Genomic DNA, 27,207 nt, shown 5'->3' with positions numbered 1-27,207 from the left:
TAAAAAATAAAAAATAAAATGAAATATTTGCCCTAGTAGAATAAATCCTCTCCTGTTATTCAGCTCCACTCTGCATGCATGAACACACATGCACACAAGCACACATCCACACTTGTGCACAGAACCTAACACAGAATGAATATTCCCAGCCCGGGTGGTAACATGTGGGTGGGCTTGTCAGATCACCCCTTCAGCCTTTGAACAAGAGGAGGTGATGTAAGGATGGATAAGCCCAATGTCAGCGCTAATCCCAGCAAGTACTAATGATATAATTCCATTTCAAAAAGCAGCGTATCCCATGGAATATTGCTGAAGGTGCCCTGCGGGGAACAATCGGCACACGGCTTCCTCTCAGGAGCTGGGGATAGAACTGTGCTGGATTCATATTTGAAGTGAGTGAACAGAGCTCCGTATGTGAAAAAGTTGAGAGGGACATGGCCCCGCGGCTGGCCAGAAGCACGGAGATGCATTCAGAGCTCCATCCGAGCCTGCCAATGTTTAAGAAATAGACATGTTGGAGTGCACGTGTATCCACGTGTGTACATAGCCACGTATATGTGTAATATATATGTCTCTGTATAGGTACATTTTCAAAATTATGTAACCTAACTTCTTTTGTGCTTGATATATGCAGTGAAAGGTATAAGCCTTTCTTTAAGATAGGAAATTACAAGTTACTTAAAATACAAGCAGAATTTAACTGCTTTGAACATCCTGCCTTAAATGCAAGAATGAAGTTGGGTAAAAGCATCAATGCCAAACATGCAGTGCCCTTTGCTCCCTGCTTCTGGTGGTGGTGATGGCGCAGGCCAACCGCCTCCCAGCCAGGCAGGCCATGCAGGCACTAGGGGAGGCCCTCCATTGGACAGCGGGGCTGTCCCTGCCTGTCTTGGAGCCTTCTTGCCTCTGTAAAGTGGACCCTCCAGTGGGAGACAGCTGGCTGCTGGGTGCAGCATACAGGACAACCCCAGGCCCTCTTATCACATAGCCAAGGACACGGCAGTGTAGTCTCCTGATTCTGGCAAAAAACTGTTTTGTTTCTGCAGCCTCCGGGTAACTCCCCAACCCCCTGCACTATGTGGATGGGGAGCTGGATGGGGAGGTAGGGTGGGCAGTCATGTAGGTGCTGAGCAGCCAGCTCCTCCCATGGAGACACCTCAATGCTCTGGGTCTCCTACTCTCACCTCACAGTCACGGTGCCCACCCCTCAGGCCACCAGCTTTGAATTGCCGATGGAGGACACATCTGGGAGACAGCAGGCACCAGCTCAGCCATTCCTAAGTGGGTGTCCTTAACTGCATGTGTATAGCTGAAATCTCATAAACAAGCAAGCATCCTGCTTTCTTGAAGGTAATTTTGGGTCTCTTCTTGTCTTTGTGAGTATTGGTTTTCACTCCATCCCTGTGCCCAATTTATCAAATAATCATTATTCTTTGCAGAAAACAGGATCCAAGAACTCTCTTCAAATGAGCTAAAGTAGGAAAATGCCAAAGCAAAAACAGACAGACACCGGAGCCTCCAGATCACGAGGGGTGGGGGGCTGCCAGAAGACAGGGGCACTGTTTTGTTTTTATTGGTAGCTTTGAAACTGCAGACAAGTTCCACTGGCTGCTAAGGGACTCTTGGCCAGGAAGGGGGCCTGGGAACCATGAGGTCAGCTGCCAAGGCACGATGACCACTGCTGGCCCTGGCCAGCCACAGGAGGACAGGGGTGCTGCCAGAAGAAGTCAGGACCAGCTTGTTGGATCTGGGGGAAGGGCCCGAGTGAGCCTCTGAGGCCTGGCAACACTCACCTTGTCACTACAGTAAGAGACCCAGACACAAGGGTATCAGTCCACATGGGAAATCACTACCCTGCATCCTGGGAGCCCCTGATTCAATTTTACGTGTGTTCTGGGCAGCTCTGCTCTCTGTGCCCTTCGGTGTGCAAACATTTCATGCGAAGGTATAACTACTGTGGGATTAGCCTAATCACAGGGCAGGCTTTCTTGTTCAAAATCTGAATGGGGGAGGAAGCAGAAACAAAAGCCTTAATTCAGACCCATGAAGCCCCAGCTTAAAGAGCCCTCCACCTGCCTCTCGAGTTTGAAGGCCCCTGATCCGCTCCCCAAAGGGAACACCCACACAAAGTGAGGCCCTCACGGCAGGCACCTGGCTCCTTGGCGGCCCCACCAGTGCAGGAAATGCCAAACGAGCTGTGAGCTCAGGTGCCCCAGGGAGGCAGCAAGGAGGGTGGGGGGCCCCAAGGCCCCCTCCCCAGTGGGGGCTGGCTCCGGGCTTGCCTGGGATCTGCCAGACCCATCCCACCCCTCAGGGCCTGACACTGGGCCCCCCTCCGCCTAGCCAGAGCCTCTGTGTTCTGGCCTCATAACAGATGCCACCTGGAGGAGTTGTCTTCCTCAGCCCCTAAGCCCGGCATGTCTTAGACATGCCAGGGAGATGGTCAGTGGGGCTTTACAGGCTGGTAGCCAAGTGTCAGGCAGATAGCTGGTCTCCCTTTTGCTAGACACAAGGCTGTCACACCAAATGAACGTGGAGGTTAAGCAGGAAATGAGAAAATTCGCAGGAGTGAGTTTTCCTAACCAAACGGCTGTGGTTCTTCACAAGATAAATTTTATATTCTTCCCTTTTGTGCTCAGGGAGAGAGAAAAATGATCACAAAACCTAGTCAGATTCCAGACTTAAAATAAGGGTCACAAAAAAAAAACAAAACAAAACAAAAAAAAAAACTCTTAGGACCAACTCTGACAGGCAGTGTTAAATCAGCTTGAGTTACAAAAACACTCTGCCTCACAGAGCAGTAGGGTCCGAGGACAGAGAGGGCCAGGCTGTGCAGCTGTGGGAGAGCGGACAGTCCTGGGCTGGCGAGTGGGAACAGCCGGGTCCAGGCTGTGACCTGGAAACAGCAACTCAGTTGTGTGTCAGGCCAACGTGGGAGAAGAGCCGCCCCTAGGTGACTCCAGTCTCATTCAAGTCCTCTTACGTCAGAGAAAGGTGACAGTACTTAAGTCACCCCAAAGCTCCCCGCTCAGAGCCCACCTATGCACAGAGCTGGCCTTGCAGACATGGCGTGAACCCTAGGTGTGAGTGCTGACCAGCTGGGCCAGGGAGCCAAGGGGGTCTGGAGCAGAGTGACCTCAATTCCTCACCTTTAGACTGCCTGAATAGTCACAGCGTGCACAGACCTGAGGATCCTGGCCCAGGCAGGCTGGGCAGCTGGGCCCAAGTCCCAGCCAGGATGCCCGGGTCCAGAAGGCCTGAAAGAGGGGGTGACCCTCCAGGTGAGTGAACCAAGGTCACCCGGCTGTGTGATCAAAGGCGGAGCCAAGCTGCCTGGGTGCACAAGGATCCAGATACCCCAGTGCCTGCCTCCTTGAAAGCATTGTGGTGAGTCGGCCTCCCTTTCTCCCTTCCACCCTCCCTCCACCTGCCAGACAGGCTGGACAGCTGGGGCAGGGAGAGTTGCATGCCTTCTCCAAGCTTCCCCATGCAGGGCAGTGCACACCCTGCACCCCCATTTCCTCCACTGGTGGTGGATAGTTTCTTGAAGTGGCCATAATCCCCCTGAGCATTCCTTCCGAAGGGGCTCCTACTACCTGCCTAGGGGACCCTGTTCTTCTCCCAGAATCCTCCTCACTTCCTGTTCCTCCTCAACCTGCCCTGGATTTACCCAGAAAAATGAAGAAAAAAGAACAATGGAAAAGCCAAACAAGCCAGACACAAAGCTGGCATTCGGGTAGCCTAGGCTGAGTGGATGCCTCAGGTCGGGGTGTGGTTCTGAGGGTCTGGGCAGCCGGGATGCATCTCCCCCCTGGCCTCACAGGGTCCTGCTCATGGACTTGGGAGCTCACACTGCATATGCTAGAGTTTTCTACACATGATCTGTTACCTTTGGGGTAATCCAGCTGTGTAGTGAAGGGTGTTTAATTCTTTCCACCAACTGGGCTTGGGCTTCATCATCCCCTCTCTACCATCTATCCAGCCTTAGGTTCCCCAGACCTGGATTCGAGCAAAGGAGGATAGGGGCACTCCTCAAATGTCTGTGAGCCTACAACACCTCTATGGCCACTGGGGTTCAAGCCTTGAGGGGGCAAAGACGTGGAGCAACCATAGGACACAGGCCTCACGAAGGGCTAGTCGCCACTGTGCCCCACTCCGATACATCCTGAAAGGTCTCAGATGCTGCCTGTGCCCCGTCATGGGGAGGGACGAAGGGAGGAAGGCCCTGTGCATGCTGTAGAACCCATAAGGGACGTGGGGCCGGACGTGCCCACCCAGAGGCCAGTGGGGACGGCACCCGCTGCAGGCGGAGCCCAGGCTCTCTGGGCACCCTCCACCACCGGCTGGGCCTCCCGATGGGACCAAGCAGAAATGCCCGGCCTGGCTGTGGGAGGCACTACAGGGCCGGGGGGCAGCCCTCAGGTCCATATTAATTTCAGCTCCATTTTAAAAGCAAGTTAAAATAAACACAGGGAATATTTATAAGGCAAATAAATCTGGCAGAAACAGCCCCTCCAAGTGTGAGCAGAGGCCTCCCCCTCAGCCCCAGCCCAAGCTGATAAAATACAGAAATGCTACTGTAGACCCTCCGGGCTTATTTTGACTGCAGCAGAGGAATGTAGCATGTAAACACTGACTCCCATATCACACTGTTACAACTTGCATTAACAGCACCGGACAAAAGCCGCATTTTCACAGAAGCATCGTACAGGGATATATCTCCAGCTTAATTTTTAAAAAAAACCATTTCCTCACATAAATCATGCTCAGAACGAAACGGGTGACTGATACATTGCAAACACTTTTTTCTTAAACAATAACATACCTAGATTCCTTCTAAACGAAAGAGCTTTTTAAAAAAAAAAAAAAAATCTTCTAAATGTTTTTTTTCTGAAGAAAATAAACACAGCACTTTCTTTCCTGACCAAAATATCTGGGGTGGTGTCTTCCCAGTGGAGCAGGCCACTGCCCAGGCACTCGGTCACAGAGGAGGGGCCCACAGGTTGGGCCACCAGGCTGAGCACCGGTGGCACCCACCATGCCTGCGCCTCCTGCCCTCCCCAGCCCTGAGTGATGGCCTAGGCCAGCCTCTCCACACTCCCAGCCTCCATGACCAGTGGCTAGGGAGAGAATCACTAGAAACCGACCCCTTCCTGGGCACTGAAGACACCACTTTTAAAATGTAATGGGGGGGACGCCTGGGTGGCTCAGTCGGTTAAGCGGCTGACTTCGGCTCAGGTCATGATCTCGCGGTCCGTGAGTTCGAGCCCTGTATCGGGCTCTGTGCTGACAGCTCAGAGCCTGGAGCCTGTTTCAGATTCTGTGTCTCCCTCTCTCTGACCCTCCCCCGTTCATGCTCTGTCTCTCCCTGTCTCAAAAATAAATAAAACGTTAAAAAAAAAAGTTTAAAAAAAAATGTAATGGGAAAAGAGCAAACAAAAGAAAACAACAGAATATGCAGGAACTAATGTGACAAAAGACTGGGATTCAGAAAATGCTGGCCTTTGGTCATGGGCCGAGACAACTGAAGCGCATGGCAGCCTCAGACAGGACACAAGTTCCGTGCAGGGAGCTGGCCTCCCAGGCACTTGCACATTCAAGGCTGAACCACGGGTCCAGCAGACCACTGTGGAGAGGCTGGCAAACCAGGTCTACATTCCACCCAGAGGAATCAATGCGAAAGAAAACTAAGAAGATCTGAAGCCAACGCCAGGCACTTGCGCCAGTGATACAGGAAAGTGGGAGCCAGGAGCCAGAGCAGGACCGGGATTCCACTCGGGGATGGAGCTTTCAGCCTGGCTCAAGGGTGAGTGGTCAGCGACACGGGAACCCTAGAAGCCTGTTCTCTACCACTCCATACCACACACCACTCCATTCCACTCCACATACCACACCACCCACATCTCTCCACTCCATTCCACTCCACACCGCTCCACGCCACACACCATTTAAGACCACACCCCTCCACTCCACACCCCTCCACACCACACCCCTCCACACCACACCCTCTACTCCACACCACACCATTCCACACCACACTCCTCCACTCCATTCCACACCATACCACACCATACCATATCACAGATGAACTGCAAATACCTCAAGGTCACAAAGGAAAATCTGACCTGTGGAAGGCCTAAAGGAAAATACAGGGGCTCTTTTTCAAAAACAATCTTGGGGGTGGAGCAGGCCTTCCTGAACATGCAATAAATCTAAAAGCCATTAAGTGTAAAAAGAGATCTAAGGTACGTTAAAAAAAAAAAAAAAAAAAAAAAAAAGTTAAAAAAAAACCATTTGTACATCACACAAGTTAAACGACATGACAAGCTGAGAAAATCTGCAGTATAAACGACATGGGATCACAGCCTTAATACGCAAACCAGCTGGAAGATAAGAAACAGATAAGAAAAAAGGAAAACCGGATAGAAAGTGGGCCAAGGACCAAGCTGACAACACACAGACACACACACACACACACACACTCTTTCTCTCTCTCTCTCTCTCACACACACACACACACACACACGCACACACACACACGCACACTCTCTCACACACATTCACAGACACACTCAGTTTTTTTTTAATTTTTTAAAAATGTTTATTTTTGAGAGAGACAGAGACAGAATGTGAGTGGGTAAGGGGCAGAGAGAGAGGAAGACACAGAATCCGAAGCAGGCTCCAGGCTCCCAGCTGTAGCACATGGCCCAACACGGGGCTCGAACTCACGAGCTGTGACATCATGACCTGAGCCGAAGTTGGACACTCAACCGAGCCACCCAGGCGCCCCAACACACTCAGTTTTAAATGACTAATAAATATGTGAAATGATGACTAATAATAGCAAATCCAAATAAAATCAGGCCATGTTTAACCAATTGGCTGATGATAAAAGAAAAGATAACTCAGAAATTTCGGCATAGAGGAAAAAAATGATCAACGTGACAACATGAAAACTACAAACTTCTGTATGAAAAAGTACCCCCAAGTAGAAAGACAAACCACAGCTGGGGGAACTGGTAGAAGGTGATGGACAGAGGGATGCAAACCTGCATGAGCTTGACCACAGTCACTGGGAGGGACCACATAGGCCTTGGGCACAAACAAGTGGTGCTCACCCCAAAGGAGCAGGGGGAGAGGTTCCCTTCTGTTTTACAGCTCATGAAAAAGCTGAAGTCCCAGGCAGGGCGAAGGGGGACAGCAGGCAGAAGCGCACCTGTAAGCTGGTGCAGCCCACCAGGAGGGAGCGCCTGCTAGCAGCATGGGTGAAGGTGTGAAGAGCACCTACCCCTGCACCTGGGTTCTCTACCTGTAGGAAACACCCCTGACAGGTGTATATAACATGCAAGAAGCATTATGACAGTAATAAGATGCACGTCAAAGGTTTTCACTGCAGCATTTCATGATGATGACAAAAAGAGACTAGGGAGATGCTCATGAGTCATGAAAAGATAAACTACATCACATCCATTCAAGGGAATCAAGCCCCGGCTGCGAACAGAGATGCCTCATGAAGAGTGAAACAGTAATAAACAGAGCACACCCGTGCCTACACACATACACTTGCACACACACCCCCATTTACCTTCGCACTTTTCCTCGCTTTTCCACCCCGTGTGTATGTATGTATATTCTCAAAACCAAGTCCCAAGGCCACCGAGCGTCTACTGACGATCAAGCCTCTGCTGCCCTCTGGTGGCCTTTCCAGTCCCTGCAAGCATGAAGTCCCCCACCCCCCCAACTACTACCCCCAACGCCGCTCACAAGAGTTGTCTGGACCTGAAACCCCCCCTCCCCCTTAACAGCCTGCTCTGTGGGTACAGGAAGTGCATTTAGTGCATTATCACCTGCTCAGGAAGTGTAAAAACACTCACACACTTCAAGTCTTATTTCCACAACTGGGCTATGGTTTCTGAGAACTTTGGAGCCTTTGCTGAATTTCAGGGAAGCCCAAGGTGTAAACCAGAGGAAAGGGGAAATCAAGGCCCAAGGAGAGGTCAGTGGCTTTCCCTAATGACCTGGCCTTACCTTCTCCTTCTTGAATATCCTTCCTCTGTGATGTCCTTAACAGGACCCACTGATACCCTGGGGGCTCCAAGAACCCTATTTGAAAACCGCTGCCCTAGACAGTTGGCTGATGCATTTTGTAATACTTGTGTCATCACTTCTAAGACAGTCACAGGATGCAGTATGTCAACAGCCCCACCAAGGGGCACAAGAACCATGTTCCCTTTCCTTCTTTCCAGTAGATAAGAAAGAATGGACTAGAGAGACAGGACTAACATATGGTTCTAAATGGCCCTGATGTTTGCAACTGTGAACAAGAGGATTTCCACTAAGGCCCATGCCAGGTCTTACGTTTTTCCAGGGGACTCCTTCAGCCAGAAGATGTCGTCACTTGTAATTCCATATTCCAAGGCGCCTTCGATCTACCCAGAAAAAAAAGGATCAGTGTGAGAAGAGCATCACCTAGCCTGTTCCTAGAGACTTCCCCCAAAGAGGATGACCATTTTGTAGACGCAACTCAGCCAGAACCACCCCGGCTCACACATGGGTGCACTTCCTTGCTCCACAGACTTTTCTTCAGGTTTAGCCTCTGGGGACAGGTGACCAGGCTATATCTGACTCAGTGTGCCATCCACTACTGGGCAAAGCACCCCAGCACACCTTGGCTGTATGAGGTGGCTGGGGAGCTGGGGCATGGCTCTCCCTGCTCTCTGGGGCCTTCCCCTTGATCCAGACCCGGGCTGAGAGGAGGGCAGGTGAGGAGCAGAGTGAGTCAGGGCATAAAGGGACAGGCTGGCTCCAAAGGCACAAGGCTGAAGGCTGGATGCTATTGGGCACTCTTGAGGGAGCCTGGGAATTGTACAGACTCTCCTGAATCCCAGAGGAGCCCAAGAGGGACTGCCAAGCAGACTGGGGAGACACAAGGACCAGCGTCCTCTCAGCAGCCCATGAGAGTAAGAAGAGTAAGATGTGCTGGTGGAGAGGAAGCAGACTGCAAACAGTTTATGATTCCAATTGGCAATAAAAATAAAGTCAGGAATTTCTCGGGGTTGTGCAAAGAAAACTGAAAGGTCTGGAAATCAAAGGGCCTAAAACATAAGCAACTCTTGGCAGGCACCCAGAGAGGGTGTGGTGGAGGTGGGTGATGGGAGGGTGGAGTGGCCACCAAGCTGACTCCCCCTGCACCGGGAAGCTCCTGCTCTGTCCTCCTCTGAGCGAATGGAGACATGGTGGCTGCCCAGCTGAGGTCCAGCACGGTGGGCCCAGGCCTGTTGCCTCTGCAGGGCACCCTGGCACATATGCAGGTTTGCCTGAGACGACTGCCCAGCTCCTGGGAGCTGACTGTGGCCTTCAGGGGCTTTAAGCAGAACCAATGTGGGCTTGGCTGATGGGTGTGGGGGTCACTAAGGGTCACCCACCTTTCCCGTCTGTTGTAGCTACCTTGTACAATAGCACCCTGCCACCCTACAGAGCCACATAATCTGCCCAAGGGCCACCTCTGTGCACAAGCCACCTGTCTCCTCTGGAGGCTGCTCTTGAGGGCCTGACAGCTGGAAGGGAGGCATGGTAGCCTCTGAGGACTGGAGGTGTACATTTCCCTCTGTGCCCCCTCTGTTCCCCATTTCCAGAGAAAGCATCGAATTAAAAGTAGAGGCTTAGGATTTAAGCATCTGAGGAGAAACAGAACCACTCCCTTGTTCCTCCTCCATCTGTGCTCTGTCCTGTCTAACTAGGAGGCAGAAGCAGCCTCCATGCCTGGGAAATCCACTGGCCTCATTAACTTCACCACAGCCCATGTGGAGGCTCAGGGCTTGTGCCACCTGGTTCCCAGGTTCCCCTGTGAGACCCATGTGGTTGTGACCTCAGCCAAACCGCTTCCTGCTTCCCATCCCGCTCTCCACTACCCTGACTGGAGAGCCCCTTCCCTAGCTCCACCTTCCTTGTGGGGGTGAGGGCAGAGAAGCACCCTCAAGTAAGACGGGGCCAGGGGGGGATGCTGGCAGAAAATGGTGGACTGAGGACCTCCCAAAGTTCACCCCTCCATAAAAACAGCCAGAACTAAAAAAAAAAATAAATTAATTAAAAAAAAAAAAGAGTAAAATTCAACTTTTTGAGAACCATGGAAATTAACCAAAGGCTTGTGACAACATAGGGCACTTTAAAAAAAAAATTTTTTTTAACGTTTATTTATTTCGAGACAATGCGAGAGACAGAGTGCAAGCAGCGGAGGGGCAGACAGAGGGAGACACAGAATCCGAAGCAGGCTCCAGGCTCTGAGCTATCAGCCCAGAGCCCAATGCGGGACTCAAACTCACGAACCGTGAGATCATGACCTGATCTGAAGTCGGACGCTTAACCGACTGAGCCACTCAGGTGCCCCAACACAGGGAACATTTAGTCAAGAAAAATGGCGGAGACTTGGTAAGAACAGTGAGTTTGGTGGAGTTTTAACTGACGCTAGCCCCATCTCTCAGCTCAGCACCAACCTTGAGAAATGAAGAGTGACTTTAAAAACGTACTGGAGAGCAGAACAGAACCAGAGGCCTTCCAAAGCTCCTTCCCAGAGTCATTGTTGGACCTGGCTGGGGCTTCCCCAGAAGACCCCACTCAAGAGGCTTATCTTCCACCTCTCTTGACCTTGCCCAGGGCCGAAAGCTCTCTCTGAGGAGGATCTTCCCAGTGATGTAATGTCACAGCTGCCTGAGGTGATGGATAACAGCTGAAGCAAGCAACATACTACCCAAAAGTTTAAAAGGAAAAGCCAAGGAATGAGACGTCCATTGGAGCTTTGAAAAGGTCCCACGTATTCCTGGGGACCTAGAAGGCCAGGTGTAGGCACTGGGCTGTGCACACACCAGGGAAAGGCCTGAGACAGCCTGAAACCCTCACCTCTGGCTGGCCTTGAGGCCCAGCACAAGTAGGTAGTGAGGGCTAAGGCAGAGTTTCTGGTACCTGGCTAAATGTCAAAAGCGTGTCCCCAAATGCCTACCGAACCCCTCAGCAAAGACTGTGTGTTTTCTCCAGGTGTTTAAGGAAACCTCTGTCTAGTTACTAGCTGACCACTAAGCTAACTGAGCAGAGACGTCAGTGGCCTCCCATGACAAAGAATATAGATTTTACAAAATCAGTTCAGAAAACCACCTGACGAACAATAGCAATAAACAAAATCCTACAGTGGAGAGAGATTCTGACTTCCAGAGTTAACACATTATTTTATTTGAAATATTCATTTTTCAATAAGAAAATTACAAAATGTGAAGAAACAAGAAAGTATAGTATGACCTTTACATGTTATTGGTGGGGGAATCTAAAATGGTGTAGCTGCTTTGGAAAGCAGTCTGGTGGTTCCTCAAAAGGTTAAAAACTGACCATAGACTCCATTCCTAGGTATATAGCCAAGAGAAGTGAAAACTTAAGTCCACAGAAAAACTTGTACATAAATGTTCACAGCAGCATTATTCACAACAACTCAAAGTGGAAACAATTCAGATGTCCATCAGTGGACAAGTGGATAAACAAAATATGGTCTACCCACACAATGGATCATTACTCAGGCATAAAGAGAAATGAAGTTCTAACACATGCTACAATGTGGAATCTTGGAAACATTCTGCTGAGTGCAGGAAGCAGGTCACAAAGGCCACATGTCTGATTCCATTTATGTGAAATGTCCAGAGTGGGCAAATCCATAGGGACAGAAAGCAGACTAGTGGTTGCCAGGGGTTGGGGAGGCAGGGAATGGACAGTGACTGCTAATGGTACAAGGTTTCATTTTGGGGATGAAAATGTTCTGGAATTAGGTAGTGGAGACTGATGGCTGCACAACTGTGAATATACTAAAACTCCCTGAATCGTACCCTTTAAAAGGGTGCATTTTATGGTGTATAAATTTTATGTCAATTAAAAGCAAGATTTGGGGTAGGGGAAGGAAGAAAAGGCTAAAGTCCTGGATGTTCCAACATTTTGAGGCTGAAGAGAAAAGGAAGAATCAGCAAAGCAAGATAAAGAAGACCAGGTGCGGTGGTGTCTCAGAGCCACCTAAAGAGTGAAGTGACAGTTGTTCTTAGGATTCAGCAGTACTGGGTCCCTGCTGACCTGCTTCCGTAGAATGGACATGAGAAAGAATTAGAAACAGGGATGCCTGGGTGGCTTAGTCGGTTCAGTTGATTAAGCGTCTGACTCTTGGTTTTAGCTCAGGTCATGATCTCGCAGTTCATGGGTTCAAGCCCTCCATCAGGCTCTGCAATGGCAGCACGGAGGCTGCTTGGGATTCTCTCTCCCTCTCTCTCTCTGCCCCTCCTCTGCTCACGTGTGTGCACACCCTCTCTCCCTCTCAAAACAAATAAACTTTAAAACTGAAAAAAAAAAAAGAAAGAAAAAGTGACAACAGTGAATATAGAAAAACTAATTTCTTTAAGAAAAGAAAGAATGGGGATGCTGCTGGTGTGGGAAGCATGAGCTGAGAGACCATGAACGTGCCCAGGGTGGCAGGGAAGGCTGTGTGCTGGGGACACTCACGTGGGTGGGGTACCTTGGCCGCCCTCCAGTAGCAATGACGATATGCTCCGCGGAAAGCAAAGTCTGAGAAGAAATCAAGGAAGCTGTGGTCACACAGATGTACTGTGGCACACAGATGCAGAGGGCTCGACTGCCCACAGGTACCCCTGGTAGAGACCCACACTTTCTAATTACAGTTGCTGCCCTGCAGTGTGGACCCTCCAGCCAGGAGCTCAGAGGTCCCTTGGAGCTGGGAGCCTGCCAAGGGTACTCAAGCCAGGAGGGGGTGCAACAGAAGAGGGCAGGGAGACATTGTAACTCCAAACACCACCCCCCACCCCCAGTTTACAGAGCACCCTGCAGGTGTCTCGTCTCCTCCAATCCCCACAAAATTCTGCAAGGGTGTGACCACCCACCCTATCGCCCAGCGCAGCAGGCAGCCTAGCACAACATGCATCTCAGTGGTCTGTTTCATTGTTTATGGAGAGTGACAACTAGCCTCAGAGAGATCTGCTGTCAATTCCAGCAGCACTTATTACTGCGAACATCACTGGGGTTGAATGAAGCTGGAGTCGGCACCCCAGGTCTTTGGAAGGGTCAGGACTGCCTGAGAGGAGCCACTCAGGAGAGCTGGGCACTCACCTCTTTCCCACCTTTAGTGACACCACAAATCGTGTGCTCATTGACAAAGCTGGCCTTGATGTTAAAGTACTTGACTTTTCTGCAAAATAAAAATAAGATTGTCAAATATTTTCTCTGTAAATTAAGTGTCACTTATGGGATTAAACAGGGAGCAGATGGGTAAAAGCCTAGCTCGGACCCACAGCCCCCTGCCCACAGCTCAGGTGGGGCAGACAGCACTGGGAAGCATGAAGGGGGAGAAGGATAGCTGTCGTCTCCCCAAGGGTCCCCTGGACCATAGATCCCTGGAACTGCTGGACAGAAGCCAGCATGGTTCTGAGAGCCCAAGTACAGCCCTGGTGTGTGTGATGACAGAAGTGGCTGAGCCTCCCTAGGGTCCATCCTTGTCACCTGGGCACTTTCCGGCAGGGAACAGAGGCCCCTACGTGCACCCAGTTATCCCCGCCATCCAAATGACCAACCTCCTGCTGACAAGGAAGGGTGCCCACTAGGAAGACATTACTCTTACACTCTTACATCCCTCTAGGGGATAATAAGGCTGGAAAACAGGTCTGATGAGGACATAAGGATGGTCAGGTGCATGGTGTGTAGAAATGATCCACGCCTTCTAATAATGAAGGCCACCCTGTAGTGGTGGGTTCTTGGCACATTTGGGAAGGCTTTATCACCTCCTGGACTTTATGTCCTCCCCACAATCAAGCCCCATGCCTCCATATGCTGCCTAAGCTGTAGGAAGCAAGTCCTCACTCACCCCCACAGCTCAGCAATAGCCATAGGATACAGACAGAAGTTCTGCACCAGCTTCCATCTGTGGGCACCTCTAGAGCTGCCCTGGGGTCAGGCCTGTTTGGCACTTGACTGGTTGCTGCCCAGGGCCAGCAGGATGGATGGCAGAGCCCTATGCTTCCAGCAAACCGCACTGGGGGATACTGAGCCCCACACAGAGGAAAAACAACAGGATACAGCTCAGCTCCCTGGTGGGGGGGATCACTGGGGACGCCCAGGATGGGCAGGTGGGCCAGCTTCTCCAGCTCAGGTGTCCTGGGTTTCATGGGTACAAAATAGCTGCCTACTGTACAGGCCCAGGAAGACTCCTTGGAGCCAAGCAAATAGAGCTCAGATGAGAGCCACCAGACCTCTGAGGGAACACTGTCCCCTCCATGACCTGCATGGGCACAGGGAAGAGCTACAGGGCCAGGAGCAAAGCCTAACCAGAGTCAAGTGCAGTTTGGGGCACCTCTCCGTCTGGTAGTGGCTCCTCAGGGAGGATCCTTTGGTGGAAGAAATCTCGGCATCTTGGTTGGGGGACCCCAAAGGGCTGATGGGACCTTGTCCCAGGCTAGAATGATCATGTTGGACATATGCTTCAGCACACAACAGCAGGTGCCTTCATGTACGCCTAGAGAGCCAGGAGGTGGGTGGTAAGGTGTGGGGTTCAGGGTGTGGGAGCCTTGGAGATGAGAGGTGAGTTGTGGACTTCACAGAGTGGGGCCTGGGCAACATGGGGTTCATGGGGCTCCTTACACATAACTGTGGTCCACCCTAACAGGAGAAAGGTCACCTGCCTCAAGGAAGGTGCTGGCGTCTGGGATGGCCCTCTCTATGCTCCCACACTCTGGCCATTGTTCTCCCTAGCCCCAGCTCCGAGCATGCCTCCTCCTTGGTGCAGCCCTGGGCTCCAGCTATCCTGCCAGCATGCCCCCCGCTCCCTGCTACTCCAGGTTCTGCAGGTGCCAGCTTGCAGGGTGGCCTTCTGCTCACAGGGCACTCACCCCACCTGCTTCTCGTGTGTGCACCCCCACCCCATGGGCAGGGACTTCTCGTCTTATCACTGCTGAGCCTTTGAGGAGTTAAGTGCTTAACAAGGTATGAAATGACCCAGAGAGGGCCAGGAGGGCCTGAGGAGGCCTCAGTACCTATCCTGAAGCTGGACCCGGTGCCCCCAGTTCAGGGATTTCACATAATTCTGAACAGCTTCTGCCATTTTCCTCCTATTAACACACAACAAGAGATGTTAAAAACCACAACAGAAGCAATAACTATAGAGTCCCACAACAGACAATCAGATGCAAATAGTGGGTTAGCAGAAATACTAAGAAACAAAGTGATTCTAAAGGTGGAAAATGTGACATCTATCCCCACGGCCACTGTCTCTGTCCTGGGTTTGGGGCTGTGGGACTTTGGACTCAGGGAAAACAGGGGCTTTGGGCCACAGCCACCAGGACACAGCAGTGGCCCTGAGTCTAGGTCATCTGAGAACCACAGAGGGGCCTGTGTGCAGCTCAGAGCAGACCAGGTGCCACCTGTGGAACCTGAATCAGTTTCTCACCCTGCACCAGTGGTCTTTGGGGCCAGATCAACCTTTGTGAGGGTGTCCTGTGCACCATAGGGCCTTTAGCAGAACCCCATAGGTGCAGCAGCCCCCCCACCCACCACCAGTGGTGTCTCTAGACAAAAATGTCTCTAGACTTTGCCAAATGTCAAGGGGTGGGGCACAGAGCTGTTCCCAGTGAGGGCCACTCTCTGATAGCACGCTCCCGTGAGGGTTAATGGAGCAGTCAACCTCCCCCATGAGCAGCGGACAAGCACTGGGAGTGGGCAGGGCTCCTCACCAGTCATGCAGGACCGGCTGGGCCACATCCCAGCCGTAGTGGGGAGCGTCGCGGATCATACCCCCCAGCAGCGCTGCCTGGTGTATCAGCTTCTTGGGGATGCAGCCAACGTTCACACACGTGCCGCCTAGGCCCCACCTGGTGCCTGGCATGTTGGGAAGAGCATGTTTAGATTTGTATTCAGGGGACTAGAAGTCTCTCCTGTTCTACAGTTGTGTAGGATTCCTTGAAGTCATTGTTTGCAACTCAGACATGCTCCAGGTGAACACTGCCCTGTGAATTTACTGTCTATGATTATAGTCAGATTCATTTTTAAATAAGAACAAGGAACTTTACATTAATGGTGACTTACTGGAGAAACAGGACCTGTGCCAGAGACGCCAACTAGCAGTGGGTGACTGGCTCTAGGCTCAGCCACCCTCCGTGCATGAACCAGGCACCCTTCCTCCCTCTTCCCCAGGACACACGGCTCCCATCCAGGGCTACCTACCTCGGGGGGAAGGCTCCACATAGTCTACCACGGCCACCTTCATTCCCAGCTGAGCGGCTGGAAAGACAAAAAGAGCGAGCAGATGGGCAGCTGCTTCGGGGCTGGGGCTGGGGACCCTAGGGGCCCATGACCACCAGAAAAGGGCAGGGAAAGACCAGGACCAGCACCTTCTCACCAGCTCCACACCCAGATCTCCCCACCTGTCAGCTGCCACACAGCTGTGCTGCCCATAAATGGGAACCCTAGGGCCTCTTCTTGACTGCAGCCTTCACACGACCCACCCTAGTGCCAGGACCCAGTGGGATGCCCACCCTTCCTCACATGCCCACCACAGCCCTCCCTTGCCTTCTGCGGCACCTGGCTCCAAGCCCAGACATTCAGCATGAGCCTGGTGCCCACCCAGAGCATACTTACATGCATCACAGGAGTATCCACCTCCTGGGAGAGGCCCCAGACTCGGAGCTTCCCCTGGCTCTCTCCCCAGACCTACCCAGTAGACTCATTCATCTCCTCTCTTCTCCACTGGACACCATGGGAGGCTTCTACCCAAGGTCTACCCTTGTGGCTATTTGCTACCTCATTCTCAGGGTGAGAAAATGGAAGGTCAAATGGCAGGTCCAGGATCAGCCAGGCCCCAAAGTGGGAGGGAGACCTGGGCTCCAACTGCACCTCCTGTCTGGAGTCTCCTGGCTTTCCCCACTGGCTGTGAGCAGATTCCTCCCAGGGCCACCAATCCTAGGTTCTGACCCTGTTACCAATTAGCCAGGGATAATTGAAGGGCTTCCCCTTGGCTTACTTGGGGAATTGCATCGCCAGCCTGGGCACTGGACTTGACTGAGGGCATGCCCGACTTAAACATCGTGACTCATGAGTGTTTCACATACTACAGAATGTACTCAATTCATGGCTATCAACCAAGATCAGAACAAAGTTTTAGAGCCTTCATGTAAAAACCCATTTTGTTCAACTGATCAGTGATGCGATCGCAGTGCTTGTTTTAAAAACAAGGGGGACTCTTTGCCTGCTTCAGATTCTGTGTCTCCCTCTCTCTCTGCCCCTTCCCTTCTTGTGCTCTGTTTCTCTCTCTCTCAAAAATAACTAAACATAGGGGCGCCTGGGTGGCTCAGTCAGTTGGGCGTCCGACTTCGGCTCAGGTCATGATCTCGCAGTTTGTGAGTTCGAGCCCCAGAGTGTCGGGCTCTGTGTTGACAGCTTGGAGCCTGGAGCCTGTTTCAGATTCTGTGTCTCCCTCTCTCTGACCCTCCCCTGTTCATGCTCTGTCTCTCTCTGTCTCAAACATAAATAAATGTTAAAAAAAATTTTAGAAAAAAAAAAGGAAAAGAAAAAAAAATAAATAACTAAACATAAAAAAAAAATTTTTTAAAAGGGGGGAGGGTGCCTGGGTGGTTCAGTCAGTTAAGTGTCTGGCTCAGGTTATGATCTCACAGTCCGTGAGTTCGAGCCCCGCATCCGGCTCTGTGCTGACAGCTCAGGGTCTGGAGCCTGCTTCAGATTCTGTGTCTCCCTCTCTCTCTGCCCCTTCCCTTCTTGTGCTCTGTTTCTCTCTCTCTCAAAAATAACTAAACATTAAAAAAAAAATTAAAAACAAGGGGGACTCTTCCAACATGCCTACGTCTGTCTCCCCCATCTGACACAATGGAGCAACAGGGACTGGATGTACCCTCCCATCCAAGACAACCAAAACTCCAGACGGAATACATAAAATAAGGGTTTCAAGAAACCGAACATTACTCTTCCAAGGAGAGTGATTCTTGGAAGACAAGAAACAAACGAGGTGAGCCTCACAACTGGAGAGTCTTCAGGATGCAGCACAGGCAGAGCCCACCAGATTCAATGGCTGAGGAGAGAGGCTGGGAGCCTGGGGAGACTGAGGCAGCCAGAGCTTCTGGGACAGAGAACCAGAGAGGATAGAGCTGCACAGAACCCCCGACATCTGATCAGTGCACATGTGTGAGGAATTTACCTGAGGCCAGGAAAGAATCATCCAGAAAGACCAGAGGAGACAGTGATCATGCAGGGCTGGGAATACTGCCTGTTCCCAGAAGGTAGACTGGACAAACCACATGATTCCTGGGGAGCTGTGAAAGTATTAAGGTCAGATCCCAGTCACTGGAAATGATTGGGCACAGCTCTGGACCTGCCTAATAAATTAAAAATAAATTTTTTTTTAATTTTTTAAAATGTTTTATTTATTTGAGAGAGAGAGAGAGAGAGACTGAATGGGGGAAGGGCAGAGAGAGAGGGAGACACAGAATCCAAAGCAGGCTCCAGGCTCAGCACTGTCAGCTCAGAGCCCAATGCAGGTCTTGAACTCACAAACTGCGAGATCATGACCTGAGCTGAAGTTGGACGCTTAACTGACCGAGCCACCCAGGTGTCCCTCGCCTAATAAATCTTAAGTGGAAGATGCAAAGGAATCAAACTCCAGAACATGCTCAAAACTGTATCTAGGAATCTAAAAATATCTAGAAGCCAGCAAGGGAAATTCAATCGAAAACCATCAGGCATGCAAAGGAGCAGGAAAATACAAGCCGTAAGAGAGAAAAGATCAGTTAATGGAAACCGACCAAAAACTGACACAGTTGTCAGAATTAGAAAAAAAGTAAAATGAGTATTGTAACTGTATTCCCCATGTTCAAAAAGTTAAGGAGCAACACGGAAGATATACAAAAGGACCCAGGTCGGATTTATAGAGATGAAGATTACAATAAAAGAGATAAAAAATATATTGGGTGGGATTAATGGTAGATTAGACTTTGCAGACTCTTTTATTAGTGAACTTGGAAACACAGGAATAGAAACTCTCCAAAGTGAAGAGAGCACCCAGGAGCTGAGGGGCAACTTTGAACAGCCTAATATATGTGTGATTAAAGTCTCCCATAGTGAAGGAGAGGAGGAAGGACAGGAAAATTACCTGGAGAAATAATGATTGAAAATTCTCACAACTTGATGAGAATTATAAATCCATGGACCCAAGAAGCTAAGTGAAGTCTAACAGAAAAATAATTGAGAACTACACCAGGGCACATGCTCATTAAATTGCTCAAAACCAATGAAAAGAGAAAATCCTGAAAACCACCAGAGGAAAAAAGACACACAATGAAAGAACACAGAGATAAAGAGGCACCAGATGACATCAGAAACAATACAAGTGAGGGCTGCTGGGTGGCTCAGTTGGTTGAGTGTCCCACTCTTGATTTGGCTCAGGTCATGATCCCAGGGTCATGGGATTGAGCACTGTGTCAGGCTGAGCATGGGGCCTTCTTGGGTTTGTGTTCTCTCTCTCTCTCTCTCTCTCTCTCTCTCTCTCTCAAATAACAAACAAAAAGAAATAATGCAAGTGAGAAGCCAGAAGGACAATGTCTCTAAAGTACTAAAAGAAAAAACAAACAAAAACTCTATCTTCCTTGAATTCTCCGCCCAGAGAAAATATTTTAAAAACTAAAGGCAAGATAAAGATGTCTTCAGACATACAAAAGCTTGAAGAATTAATTACTCTTAGAGCCACATCACAAGAAATGTTCACTGACATCCTTAGGGTAGAAGCAAAATGATGGCAGATGGAAACTCGGATCTGTACAAAGGAAAGAGTACACCAGAAATGGTGACTACACGGGCAGATCTGTAAGATTTTTTCCTCATTAGTTTAATCTTTTTTGAAGGTAATGGTTTAAACAAAAAATAGCAATGTGTTATGGGGCTTATAACATGTAAAAGTAAAACATATGACCACATAGGATAAAGGCTCGGAAGGGAGTAAGGGAAGCACGCTACCATACTAAGGTTTTCGTACTACATGTGAAGTGGGACAATATCACTTGCAGGCAGACTGTGACAAGTTCAAGGTGTCTACTGCAAACCCCAAAGCAGCTACCTCGCACCCTATGTATACATGAACTCAAAATGGACCAAAGGCCTAAGTGTCAGAGCTGAAAATGTACAAGTCTTAGAGGAAAACACAGGCATACACCTTTGTGAGCTTGGGTAAGACCACTGTTTCTCAAATACCAAAAGCATAGCAACAAAATAAATAAGAAATAAACTGGACTTGCATCAAAATTAAAAATGTGCTGCAAGAAAGTAGAAAGATAATCCATGGAATGGAAAAAAGCATTGGCAAATCATATACCTGGTAAGGGTCTAGTAACCAGAATATGTTTATGTATGAATATGTAACATAGGAGGCACCTGGGTGGCTCAGTAGGTTCAGCGTCTGACTTTGGCTCAGGTCATAATCTCACAGTTCATGGATTCAAGCCCCATGTCAGGCTCTGTGCTGACAACTCAGACCCCAGAGCCTGCTACGGATTCTGTGCCTCCCTCTCTCTCTGCTCCTCCCCTGCTCGTACTCTGTCTCTCAAAAATAAATAATAAACATTAAAAAAATTGTTTTAAGAATAAAATCTTTAAAAAAAAAAGTGGGCAAAACTTGTGAATAGACATTTACTCATAGATATGCAAATAGACAATAAACACATGAAAAGATGATCCATGTCATTAATCATTAGGAAAACACAGACAAACCACAAGGAGGTACCATTTGAGCACCTACTTAGGAGACTATAATAAAAAAGATAACACATGCTAGAGAGGATGTGGAGAAATCTGAACCTTCCTGCATCGCTGGTGGGAATATAAAATGATACAACCACTTTGGAAAATAGTCTGGCATTTCCTCAAAAGGTCAAACCACACAACTCTGCAATTCTACTCCTAGGTATCTACCCAAGAGACAGGAAAACAGATCCACACAAAAATATGCGCACAAATGTTCCCAGTACCATTATTCACAAAAGCCAAAAAAGTAGAAACAACCCAAATGTCCAGCAATGGACAAGTGGATAATAAAATGTGATCTGTCCATGCAGTGGAATGATATTTAGCCACTGAAAGGAATATGACATTAGCATATGCTGTGTGGTGGATGAGTGCTGAAAACATTATGGTAAGTGGAAGATACAAAGACAAAAGACCACATATTTATATTAAATATCCAGAATAGGCAAATACACACAAACAGAAGGTGGATTAGTGGTTGCCTGGGGCTGAGGACTGGCTGCTAATGGATACAGAATAATTTTGGGGGGTGGTGAAAATTTCTATGATTGATGTAGTGATAGTTGTAAAACTCTGTGAATATACTAAAAATTACTGAATTGTGCATTTTTGTGTTTTTTAAGTAGGCTTCCCACCCAACACAGAGTCCAAAGCAGGGCTTAAACTCATGACCCTGAGATCAAGGCCTGAGCCGAGATCAAGAGTCGGATGTTTAACTGACTGAGCCACTAAGGCGCCCCTGAATTACGCAATTTAAATGAATGAATAGTATGGTATATGACTTAATCTCAAAAAGCTGTTAGAAAACATATGAAACACTTCATGATAAATCTGATGAAAGATGTGGAGACCTGTACGTTGAAGACCACGAAAGACTGTGGCAATTAAATGAAAAAATACCTAAAGAAGAGATATACTACATGACCTACCTGTTCTACTTTTAGGCATTGATCTCAGAGAATTGAAAACATGCATCCATACCAAGACACAAACCCAAATGTTCACAGCAGCACCATTCACAATAGCCCCAAACTGCAAATACCCCAAATGTGCACCTATAGGTGACTGGCCCAACATCATGTGGTACATGCAAACAACAGAATACTAATCAGTAATAAAAAGGAATGAACTCTAGATGCACACAGCATCACAGATCAATCTCAAAATAATTACGCTATGTGAAAAAAAGCCAGAGAAGTAAGAATACATGCTGCATGATCTCATCTTGTATAACAAGATTTTAGAAAATGCAAACTAATCTGTAGTGAGAGAAAGCAGATCATTGGCTGTCTGGGGATGCAGCAGAGAGGGAGCAGCAGGAAGGGGTTCCCAAGGTTTGAGGAAACTTTGGGGTTTGTTATGAGCCGAGTCACGTCCCCTCAAAATTCATGTTGGAGCCAAAACCTCCAGAACCTTAGCATGTGACCTTATTTGAAGACAAGGTCTGTATAGAGGTTAGAATTGAGACCATAGGGTGGGCCCTACCTACTCCAATCTGACTGGTGTCCATATAAAAAGATGAGATTAGGACATAGACACACGGAGGAAAGACCATGTGAGGACACAGAGAAATGACAGCCATCTCTAAGCCAAGGACAGAGGACTCAGAAGAAACAACCCTGCTGGCACCTTCATCTCAGACTTCCAGGCTCCAGTGAGGAAATACATTTCTGCTGCTTAAGCCATGCAGCCTGTGGTTCTTTGTGACGGCAACCCCGGCAAGCTAATACGGGGGGGACGGACATGTTCACTAGCTTGACTGCGGTACATGGCTTCACAGGTGTGTATGTATGTCAAAGCATATCAAGTTGTCCACTGTAAATATGTACGGTTTATTTTAAGTCAATTATATTTCAGTAAAGCTATAGAAAAGCACAATCATCCACAGGGAGAGATGCCACTGTTGAGAAAGGCAAAGACAGACCTGGGAAGTGGTGTGGGTTAACAGAGATGTGCCTCTACAGGTAAGACACTAGAATGGACACGACATCCAGGGCTTTCTTCTGCTATAAGACACACCACTGGGACAACTGTCTGTATGCTCTGTTTCTTGGGGTGGCTCTGTGGTTCAATGGGATGAGGACCTCGTGTCCCTCTGTGGGCCCCCATATCAGCTGGGAGACTTCCAAGGTTCCTGCCCTCCACTGCAGGCCGGCACCCTCCTCTGCCCCTCAGAGCAAGAGCAGTGGACAGCAAATTTTCTTTATGCCAACTGTGATTCTAAAACCCAGGATCTGATATCAGAGAGCTGTAATTAAATGGTCAGGGTGGCTGCTCAACTCTTCATGTTTTGGGCACCATTTCTCTCCTGTCTTCCCCTCTCCCTCATCCACATCTGCCTCACCTGCCTCCTTATCATTTAGACAGACAAGCAGACTGCCAGGCACTCCTAAGGCAGAGAGCAGAGCCCCCAGTGAAACGGTGGCCATCTGTTCCGCATCCAGATTAGTGGTAAACTGAAACACGAGGTCTCTGGATGCCTCTGGGTCCAGCCCTTTCACTCAACACATCTTTACTGAGCGCCCCAGGGTGCCCAGACCCATCTGGTTAGACACGGACAGCAGAACAAACCATGATCTCTGTGGGACAGTGCCAGGGCTAAGAACGAGGACAGTGGAGCCGGGAGCAGGGACCAGATGTGTGTAGAAGGGGGTAATTCTACCCTTGGCAGCAAAGACTGAAGGAAGATGAGTGAGCCCCACAGCTAACCAGGTTGGTGAAGACCAGGCCAGGCCAGGCCAGGCAGACAGCCAGGGTGAGGCGCAAGGCCAGAAAGACCTTCGGGAAGCAGTGAGGCAGCCAGGGGCTGTAGCAGAAGAGTGAGCAAGGGTGTGGGTGGTGGGAGACATGTCAGATGGGTGGGGACAGCTCCCATGAGGCCTTGGGCTGCAGCCCAAGAGGGCAGGCTCAGACCTGGGTGTCATCCTGGCTGCTGGGAGTTGCACAGACAACTCGGGAGCGGCAGGGAGCAGGGCAAAATGATGAGGCTCTTGGGGTGACCCTGCAGGATGTAGGACCCCAGAGACCAGCAGGCCAGCTACAGAGATAATGCATTCTGTGCATGGCCACTCAGGGTGCATCTCCACCTAGCTACGAGAACAATGCAGCCCTCTCCAGGCATCCCTGAAAGCTTGGAGTCCCCGCCACACTGGCAGGATACAGGGCACAGGACACATACCTTCCTTGGCACAAGCCAAGCCGCCAGATCCCCCGCCAATCACCAGAAGATTGTAGTCCTGCCTCCCTGCTGGAGAAAGGAGAGGTGAGAAGAAGGGTCAGGACAAGTCTGGGATATGGATCCCATAAGATACCATGTGATTTCCAAAGGGCAAACAGCTCTGCCCAGTTAAATGTGGTACGGGATCTGTTTTATAGGATCGGAGCCCCCATCCTGTGATGGTCTGGGGTGATAATGCATCACACATCGAGGTAGAAGGCAACGATGGTATCCATCATCAGTACAAATCCTGAAACCAAGCAATGCCAGGTGAGGTTGGCCAAAGGTGTGTAACTGCCTTTGCAACAACAATCAGGTCAAGAAGAAGTTGCTCTGAACTTCACACTCCCTAACTGTTCTGCTCTGCTTCAGAACTGCTCTGAATTTACACGTCACCCAACGTTCTAAGCCAGACATGGGATTAAAACACTCTTCTTGGGGGGCACCTGGGTGGCTCAGTCAGTTGAGCGTCCAACTTCAGCTTAGGTCATGATCTTGTGGTTTGTGAGTTCAAGCCCCACGTTGGGATCTGTGTTGTCAGCTTGTCAGCACAGAGCCCACTTTGGATCCTCTGTCCGCCTCTCTCTCTGCCCCTCCCCTGCTCACACTCTCTCAAAAATAAAAATTACCCCCAAAATTACAAAAACGAAAAACAAGAACACTTTTCTTGAGTGTGTCTTTCGGCTGTAACAGTCACCTTTTGTTCTGAGTGAGGAAAAATATAAAAAGCAATCCCTGCATCAGGCAGCACACCCTGGCCTCTCAGAGTGCCTAGTGCACTGTGGGCCTTGGGGGAGAAGTGACTCTAAAATGCCTTTTGGGCTTACCATGGCATCACCTTGGAGGCAACACAAAGCCTACTCCCACGCCCGGCACAGAGGGCCGCTCACATCTTTCCTGCCCTGCGGAAGACATTATCTGTCCCTCTTATGCAAACTGCTGGCATGGAAAGCAAGCAAGGGACAGTCAGAAGAGGGGGGGGTCGTGGTGAGCAAAGGAGTGAGTCGGGGGTAGGTGAGAGTAGGTGTGTCCTTAGGTGTGGCCGGCTGGTCAAAGCTCTGACACAGGGCCCAAGATGGAGAGGCCCGGCACCAGGCACTGGCCTAGTCCCTATAGAGAAAGGAAGAAATAACAGAAAATTATTAGTATGTTGAAAGGCAGAGGAGGTCAGACTGCTTTCAGCATGTCTAGAGCCAGCCACTGCTCCTGGTGAAGCACAGGATCCTGTGATCAAATAAGGGTCTGCCACCCAAGGCCAGCACAGCTGGCCACACTGGAACCTGAGAAGTGAAAACACTGCACCTGCCTTTGTGGCCACCTTGACCTTTCTGGTGGGCAAGGCTGTAGAGAATACTCCTGAGGACCGCATCCCTCAGGGACCCTGGCTTTGTAGATGTCCCACAGACAGGGGTCTAGAACCTATGCTTTGCAAGGACACAAGAGCTCAGTTGAGCCTAGAGGAGGCCCTGGCTTGCAGTTGGTGAAGTTAGGGGAGTCACCACCAGGAGCTTGTGTCCGGGTGCTTGGATGGTGGCCTGCTACCAGACTGTCCTGTGGAGACGCTCCACTGCACCCACCCCAAAGCCAGGCCCACCCCGGGTTCTGTCCAGCAGGTGGCATTTGAGGGCCCCTGTAATGTGTGAGAGGTGCACATGGGATCGAAGGGAGCCACAACTTGGTTCAAACAGCCAGTCCACAGTGAACCTAACTCCAAATTCAACTCAAGGGCTCTAAAGAGGCCTAAACTTTGTCAGTTATTCTGGTGGCTTTGATATGAGCCCAAAGGGCTGAGGACAGACTGCTGGCTGGAGACAAGCTGCTGCTGGGCTGCGAAGAGCACCCACCTGCTGGGCAGGGCAATGTCTCTCCAGCTGCCCCGTGGTGAACAGGGGGAGGGGAAACACTAAGATTTTGCCCAGGAGAACACCCGTACCTTCCATTGCAGGTGCTGGTGCTGGTCCTTCCTGCTGACAGAACAGGTCCCTGCAAGCTCCTGATGTCCCCAGCCCCACACTGTGTCCCCTTTGCCTGCTATCAGGCAGAGGGCAGGGCAACCAACTGGCTGTGTAGATTGCGGGCTTATCCTTGGCTTGCTCTCCCTGCCTGCTGTGCACACCCAGGAGCCTCTCAGTCTGATAAACCTGTGAAAGAGGTCAGCAGTGGAACTTTCTGTAAGTGTAGGAAATCTTCCTTTAAACATGTAGGAGGGTTGGGATACCCTGCCAGGGGGAAGGACCCTCAAGGGCCTGTAGGGCGGATGAGGTGGGTGCTGCTCTGTGGGGGTTACCTGGAACACACCTGTGCACTCTGGTGCCCTGAACAGTCTCATAGCCTTCCTTTCCCCACTGCACGTTCAGTGCTCAGCCCCAGAAAGGTCTGTCTCCAATTTGTTCTGAGCCCATTGTCCTTTAGTTTTCTGCTCCTCCTCTGAACCAGGGGCCTGGCCCCCAGCAAGTTTGACAAGGCTGAATGAATGGTACACTGCTCTGGGAGGGCAAGTGGAGGCTTTCCTGTGTGTCCACAGGCACACTGACCACCTCAGGGGACCACCTTGGGAGTCCCTTTGTGACTATTCCCTGCATCGTGCATCCTTCCTGGTAACAGGTGTTAGGGGACAGGTGACAGCAGTGTCATTCTGGTTCCTGTCCAGGGGTGGCATGGGCCACCCCCAAGCCTGGGATGGGGCAGATGCCTTCCTGCTTTCAGACAGAAAGCTGCAGTTGAGATGGAGGAGGAGGCTCAAAATTAGCTCTGGGCATCCTTGTTGGGGGTTGGCACTGTGCCCAGGTCCTGTCAGCTCCTCATCACTGCAGCTAAGCTCTAGCTTTGGGGCTTCCTTCCCCTTGCTGCCCAAGGGTCATGGAGGCAGAATCTTCTGTGTTGCCCAGGTAGAAACAAAAAACTCCACTCCAAGGCCACCCCACTCTGCCCTAAGGCCAAGGTTACAGTGGCCGGAAGGGCCCTGGGCTCGTGGCAGCAGCAGCAGCAGCAGCAGCAGCAGCAGCAGCAGCAGCTCCTATTTATACATCTTTTATTCTCGCCAAGTGGGGTGAGGGCCCCACTGCACAGCTGCGTTTAATCCTCATGAACATCCCACCTTACTCATGCAGCAAGGAGGCTTTCAAAGATGGGGTGCCCTGGCCAAAGTCCCAGGGGTCAGCAAA

At 50.1% G+C, this 27,207-nt stretch overlaps 1 protein-coding gene across 7 annotated transcripts in view; it reads right to left on the bottom strand.

Annotated features, from left to right (window-relative positions):
• TXNRD2 (thioredoxin reductase 2) overlaps positions 1-27,207 on the bottom strand; it is a 51,677-nt gene that overhangs the window by 23,317 nt on the left and 1,153 nt on the right. For 2 of the 7 annotated variants that reach the window (XM_042962920.1, XM_042962924.1), the window contains exons 2-8: positions 24,005-24,073; positions 16,249-16,305; positions 15,759-15,903; positions 15,063-15,137; positions 13,147-13,225; positions 12,526-12,588; positions 8,359-8,429 (exon numbers count right to left, since the gene is read on the bottom strand). In XM_042962920.1, the coding sequence (XP_042818854.1) occupies positions 8,359-8,429; positions 12,526-12,588; positions 13,147-13,225; positions 15,063-15,137; positions 15,759-15,903; positions 16,249-16,305; positions 24,005-24,073 (559 nt within the window). Of the gene's footprint in view, positions 1-8,358; positions 8,430-12,525; positions 12,589-13,146; positions 13,226-15,062; positions 15,138-15,758; positions 15,904-16,248; positions 16,306-18,232; positions 18,348-24,004; positions 24,074-25,976; positions 26,215-26,341; positions 26,972-27,207 lie in introns of those variants that run through there. The other 5 variants (XM_042962922.1, XM_007091425.2, XM_042962923.1 and 2 more) reach the window with 5 other exon arrangements.

The sequence above is a fragment of the Panthera tigris genome, chromosome D3, assembly GCF_018350195.1.
Source record: "Panthera tigris isolate Pti1 chromosome D3, P.tigris_Pti1_mat1.1, whole genome shotgun sequence".
NCBI classification, from domain to species: Eukaryota; Metazoa; Chordata; class Mammalia; order Carnivora; family Felidae; genus Panthera; species Panthera tigris.
The sequence above is the reverse complement of the archived record's forward strand: the minus strand, read 5'-3'. Positions and strand labels throughout refer to the sequence as shown.